Source organism: Cibotium barometz, chromosome 17 (assembly GCF_041138505.1).
Source record: "Cibotium barometz isolate CiBa-2024 chromosome 17, ASM4113850v1, whole genome shotgun sequence".
In the NCBI taxonomy this organism is placed as follows: domain Eukaryota; kingdom Viridiplantae; phylum Streptophyta; class Polypodiopsida; order Cyatheales; family Cibotiaceae; genus Cibotium; species Cibotium barometz.
This window is the reverse complement of record NC_141062.1, coordinates 4,939,444-4,946,114: the sequence shown is the minus strand read 5'-3', so window position 1 is coordinate 4,946,114 and position 6,671 is coordinate 4,939,444. Positions and strand designations below refer to the sequence as shown.

At 43.9% G+C, this 6,671-nt stretch overlaps 1 protein-coding gene across 2 annotated transcripts; it reads left to right on the top strand.

Annotated features, from left to right (window-relative positions):
* The first annotated feature begins 3,184 nt into the window (after positions 1 to 3,184).
* On the top strand, positions 3,185 to 5,690 carry LOC147629609 (F-box/kelch-repeat protein At5g15710-like). Of its 2 annotated transcripts, none has more exons than XM_086811098.1 (2): positions 3,185 to 3,527; positions 3,687 to 5,690. In XM_086811098.1, exons 1-2 carry the CDS (start codon positions 3,497 to 3,499, stop codon positions 5,105 to 5,107), a joined length of 1,452 nt encoding a protein of 483 aa, XP_086667224.1. In that variant the 5' UTR covers positions 3,185 to 3,496; the 3' UTR covers positions 5,108 to 5,690. The 2 variants fall into 2 exon arrangements, with proteins under 2 accessions (XP_086667224.1, XP_086667225.1); XM_086811099.1 differs by having other exon boundaries at positions 3,640 to 5,690.
* Positions 5,691 to 6,671: the final 981 nt, after the last annotated feature.

Sequence of the window (6,671 nt, the reverse complement as noted above, 5' to 3'; positions counted from 1 at the left end):
TTGGCCTTCCAAATTCTCGTAAGGGTTAAACCTTACTAATCACAAAATCATTACTTACATTAAAGTAAGTAATGATTTTGACATTAACAAGAAGAAAGATACTATTATGGAAAGTAATTGTGTGTGTACATGCGCACGTTGTACAGTTCATTATATACAAACCCCATATAGCACCTCTATTCAAGGAATATTTAAGTGACCTCTATTTCATGGGTTTTGTAATCTTGAGCACCCCTTTTACTATGGGTTCTGTAATCTTGACCACCCCTTCCATAAATTTGAGGGAGTTTGGGACTAATAGAAGTACCCCAATTCTATGGGTTTTGTAATCCCAAGCACCCCATCTATAAATTTGAGGGAGTTTGAGACTACTGAAAGTAACCCTTATGTACAAATTTCTCTCTCTTTTATTATTAAACCTCTCATGTATGCATGAAATCTGTGTCCTTATAAAAGAGAAATACTCCCTACTATTAATGACTCTTGTATGAAGTTACAAGGCTCTATGTGTGAGTGTGTGAGTGTGTGTGTGTGGAAGGAGGAGATAAGAGGGGTGAGATTGGTTGTATACTCCACAATGCATTTCCAAAAATGAGGAGGTAAGACGATCAGAGGTACTCTAATAGACAACATATATCCAAGAAGGGAATTACATTATATTAGAAAAATGAGGAGGTAAGACAATCAGAGGTACTCTAACATACAACATATATCCAAGAAGGGAATTGCATTGTATTAACAACATGGCTACATGAAGGCCCACTCATTTAGATAGAGTGACATTGTAGAACACACATTCGATTCTTCACAAGCCTGTGGGTAGCATAAATTAAATGATTCGATCTATGTCAACATGTGTAGAGGCAACATAGAGGTGGTGGGTAGGTTGATTGTGCAATGCATAGAGTGGTGAGATTGGACAATGCCATGGGTTCCAACTTCTCACTAGTTATGATAGAAAGCATGATAAAACACCATGGGTCTTCTAGGGGAGGAACTCTCACTTTCACTATTGAGGGGGCTTACAAATTTAAGTTGGGGGAAGATCTCCCCAAAAATTGGGATGCTTTAATGAATTTACATCACATAAGGTGGAATGCCTATGTAGATTGCTTACAAGATGCTCCCTAGTAGGTCTTTTTTTTTTCTCAAAGCAACATTCTTTACACTTTTCAGTTGGGTGGGTTAGAGTTCTCTTAGGGCTATTTTCTATGTGACTCTATTTTCCAAGTGGTTGCTAGTATGGGGATATTTAAATGTAAGAAGACAAAGTTCTCCAAGCTCCTTTGTGGCTCTAGATAGGATTTTGAAAGGTTGAACTCACAACAACTTGTTGCCAGTTTCTAAGAGCGTGGAAATCAGCCCTTGGCTTCTACCTGAAATTTGTAAACCCCAAGCCAAAGGTCCAAGCTCTTGATAAGTTGAGAACACAAGAGGAATCTTTAGTCTTATGTGAAAATGGGTTAGGCAGGCCGGCCCCCTTTTGAGAAAAAAGATTAATAAAAGTGGAGGGCAAGAGCTGAACAATAAAGGAAAAATGACTCTTAAGAAAATGGAGGTGATTTTGCTGGCCAATGGTTCTGCGCATCCTCTCACCTCTTTTGTAGTGCCAAGATTCCAAGGGGGGTCTTCAATATATTGAAGCTCCAAGCAGGGAAAGGGGGGAAATGGTTTTTAAAATAGCCAGTGCGTACTATTACTAATTTACTAGTAGCTACTCATACCAAATGTGACGTTGAAATGGTATTTAAATAATCGGACTGATTTCCATATCATTATTATTAGCCTAATGATGCTACGTCTGTAAAAGACCGTGATTGCGCATGCCCGTCCGGACTGCAGACTTATGATTCGTTGACTGGCAAAGCGGGCTGCAGCCAGTCATGAGGGTGTCTCATGACCCACGAACGGTGAACCGATTGGAAAAAGCCGTAGCCCGATGGCCAGTACGTTCATCGCCGGTCCGGCTCGGGATTCGGGACACTTAATTATTAGATTGGGAGTTGAATTGTAGACTGGGAGAAGCCGGTATCCGGACTTGCTGAAACCACCTAGAGGCTAGAACAGCGCTGCTGCTGCAGGGCTGCTGGCTGCAGCCGGTTAACCGTGAAGCAATCATTCAGGGCCCACGGGCCCCGCTAGCTCAGCCGGTCGACGACCGACGCCGCGCCCCGCCGGGGGCCAAGGGCGGCGGGGCCCGTAGCGCGTGGATTGTTTAAACGTGGGAGGGGGTGATTCGGTCGGGTTCCCACGTGGAGGGGCCACGTAAGGAGGGACAGCGAAAGCAGCGGTGGGAGTGCGCACGTACAGGCGGGACCCATCTCTTACCCGATAAAGGATGGTGAGAACGGGCCCCTCCGCCAGGTGACCTTGGGAAAAACGCCGGCGGGGTCCGCACAAGCAGAGTAATAATGGAGTGCACTCTAGATATATATTATATTTAGAGGGAAAAACGAAATAATATATATGTTACTCTAAGCAACAGGGGCCTCGGGTCATACACATATATAGTATCAACATTTTAAGTAAGGGCCACGGTTCAATATAAAAAGGCATCTTTGTATACGTACTGGGGATGTGATGTTTCGTATGATGCTTTACGACGGGAAGTCAGGAACTCAGAAAACCAGCGGTTTTCCAACTGTGACGCGGGTACTTCGCTTTCGGTACTTGAGTTTTATTCACGCAGTTTCACCCTCAGTTTCACGCCATTCAGAAATGAATCAATTCAAGGTTCAGAAAACCGCCGGTCAAATCCGCTTTAATGGGGTGGGAAAAGGGTGGTGAAGAGAGGAATCAGAGGATGCGATGTGGGTGGGTGGGACCCAAACACTGCTAGAGCCTTGGAAGTTGGAACTTTGGAAGTGTTGGGGTGGGGTCACGGGTGCCTTGCTCAAAGACAATGCTCATCCCGTGCGGGCCCGGATTTGGTCCCGGTCCATACAGGCCCGTCCTTGCGCCTTCCCCCTTATCTTAGCCTAGGCCCTATAGGGTTGCATGATGCATCACTTTTTCTCCTTTTTTAAAAATAAATAAATAAAAACAAAAATTCAGCGCTTTCTTGCCCCCCTCTTTTACACGAATCTATTAAAAATTTTGATAGTAGTAGTGATCCTTTTTGTATATTATGTGTGTGCCCCCCCCACCTCAATATATCGTAAGCTCTCCTTTGCGGCCACCTCTAAAGCTAAAAGCAATGATCTAATGCAACTGTTGAGAGAGAGCGCTTGCACGTCTTTTGAAAGTACCCCCTCTCTCTCTCTCCCTCTTTTACTTTCATTACAATTAAGATTTTTGAACCCTTTCTCGTATCTAGCTAGTCCTCTTCCTCTGCATCCTTGTCCTTGTCCTCTTCCATAATATTGCTTTGGTTGCACACCTCCTCCATTACCTGTAGCTTTGCTGCCATTGACCTTCATCTCCGGCTTGGCCACGGGCTACAAGTTCGTCTCACTTGCTTGCCGGGGAAGCCCATTAGAGCGTGCAAGGCATCACCATGCTGCAGGTCGCCCACAACTTCACTCAAGGTAACCAACACGCTTGACCGGTTACTATATGATTAAGGATAAATCCTCTATATATATTGAGTTAAGGATTTAATAGTGCTAATTGCGTTGTAAAATTGTGTGTTGACTTTAGTGACAAATTGGGCTGGATGAGGCTGATGACGAGATGTTTTCTTGCAGAGAAAGCCGGCGGAAACTCGAAGAAGAGTTGGCCGGAGGCACTGAAGTGGATATCAGCGGAAGGCCAACTTTTCGTGTGGGAGAAGCTGCCGTTCTGTCCGCCAAGCTGGAGGGCGGTGAGATCCCATGAAGCGAAAGCCACTCAATCCAATCACGGCGATGTTATGATAATACAGGAGCACTCCGCAGCAGCAGCTATGGTGTCCGCTAAATCGTTCATTGAGTTTGTGCAGGAAGGAGGAGAGGGTGTGCAAGTGAGCATGGATGTGAGGATATGGAGTGCTCTGCCAGAAGACATAATTGAGAAGGTGTTGGCATGGCTGCCCCTAACAAGCGTTTTGCGCTTCCGTTCAGTTTGCCGGAGGTGGAATTCCGTGCTCTTGTCCGGCAACTTTGCAAGCTCGCACTCTAAAAGCTCCCTCCACAGGCCATGTTTTCTCCTCTGCACAGTCGGCCAGTTTGCATGCACTTTTGATCCATCCTTAAACAAGTGGCTAACCCTGCTTAAGCCAACCTCGCCCGGAGCTTCGGTGGTGGCCTCAACGGGCAGCCTCTTCTGCTTAGGCAATCAAGTCACGGAATGCAAGGTATTATCCGTGTGTAATCCCATCACTCGTTGTCTTAAACATCTGCCCCCCATGATTAAGGTCCGTCTTATCCACAAAGTGACCATGATAGAAGACAGGCTCTCCAACACTTACAAAATTGTGGTTGCCGGAGAGGATGGTTTGCCCACCCCCAACCCCTACACTTTCAATCTGATGACGGAAATTTTCGACTCCTCCACCCATTCATGGGAGATTGTCGGAGATCCTCTACCGGAAGCCAAGTTCGGATCCGATCCGGGGGTGTGGTTTGATAATTCCTTCTACTGCCTCACGGAGATGCCGTATGGTGTGGTAATGTTTGATGCGAAGGCTGGCCTTTGGAGTGAGGTTCATGTATCCATGCCGTCCTCCCTCTGCGTTCCGTCTCTCTTAACGGCCAGAAACCGGCTCCTCATGGTGGGAAGATCCTCAGGTGGCGCGGCCACCCAAGAGACGTACCCTCAAAATCAATCGAAGAAAAGCACGTCAATTTGCATTTGGGAGCTACAACCAGCAGCAGGAGCTGCGGCATCCGGGCCGTGCTCAGAGGACGGCATGAAGGCCTGTTACAATTATAGCTGGGTGGAATTGATCAAAATGCCAAGCTCAGTAAGCGCCGTCTTCCTTGCACCTCTAGCTTCTTACTCTCCTTTTGTTTGCGTTGGTGTGGGCAACTCTATTTTCATCACAACCCATTTAAGCCCACAAGTCCTCGTCTATGACCTGGCCAATGATTCCTGGACGTGGCTCCCCAGTGACCCCCTCTTCCCTAAGAATCGAGATTTCCATTTGTTGGGCTTCTCATTTGAGCCCCGTTTTGATGCTTCCCCTTAACCAGACCGCCCCCCCCCCAATTCATGATCGAATCATGCTTCCATTATAACTATTAATCCTTGCAGGCCCTTAAATCTCTTTTGTGGAGAGTTTTAATAGATATGCTTGTGTGTGTATGCCGGCAGCTCCCCTGCGAGGAATCAAGCCAAATTTTAATTCTTCTTTTGGTAAATTGCGTGATCTCCCCAATGATTGTCTTGTATCGCTACTCTATGGAATTCCACCAAGGTGCGCGTAGTATGTATGTATATGTACGTAATCCCAAACCTTGCTATTGGTCGGCTTCTGTATGAAAGAAGGTTGCGGGCACATTTGACATGTTTTGCTACACCTTTGAAAAGAAGGACTTGCGGAGGTGGTTCACTGTTATTTATGGAGATGTTGTTACACCTTTGAATAGGCCTTTGGAGAAGCCAATGGAAGACCTCTCTTTTAGATGTTTTTTCACTATGGTAGAGACATTTGAGAGATTTTGGTAGAGCCTTGAACGAGGCTACTTACTAGGAAAGACAATGGAGGATCATTCTTGTTGGATTTTCGTTCTATAAAATTGAATGACTGCGCTATGGAGGATCATTCTTCTTGGATTTTTGTTCCATAAAATTGAATGATTGCACTGGCTAGTGACAAGTCTTTCCATGTCTTTTGCCTCTACCTAATAAAAAATAAAGAAAAGCTCATTACATGAAAAAAAAATTAAAAATCTTTTGCTAAACTAGTCCTCTCAAAAGTTCCCCTCAAAATATTACAATATTTTGTTCCTTTCTCTTTTAGCTATTCAAGCTGTAAATCTTTTAGCACTCCACATGGTTATCAAATAGATTTTTATAACTTTGTACATGAAGCCATGTTATTTGTTCAAATACTCACTTTCAGGGTATGGTTCCCATTTTTTTATCATCTTCTATGTATCTATGTATCAAAGCACGTCATTGTGTGTGTATGATAAAGGAGAGAAGGCTAAGTCTTTAAAACATCTTAGTTTCTTAAAAGCACATTAAAGCATATAGTATCATTATCAGCGTCCCAATAAAGGTTCAATTGAGGTAGCAAGCACTCATCACATTTGAAACTTCTCCAAGTGCACCTTTAGCTCTAACCAAGCAGATGCCCTTGCACATGAATGTTGATAATGACATACAAGGTTAACTTGGGAAACTTAGTTTTAGGAAGCATCCACATTCACTTGATTCATGTTTTATGAAAACAAAAAATTAAAGCTGTATTACTTTTTTATTATTTTACACTACTATTACATTTTTGTCAATTGGATCTATTGCTTTTGAAGATACCCTAAACCAATCATTTCACATTTTTAAACAAGTTGAGACTACCCTTTTTTTTAGCACTACTCACTTTTAGTGAATCCATTTTTTATCGTACCAAGCTTGTGGCACTTGTAGGTTGTACGTGGCTTAAGCAATTTTGTAGTTGCATACAACTCAACCAAGCATTTCCCAAGGTGATCACCCAAAAGAAATGTTGTTTCCCCTATTCCCAATGGCATTAGATGACTTGGCAAGTGTAAGTTCAATTTCTAACTTTCTTTTCAATTTGACAAGTG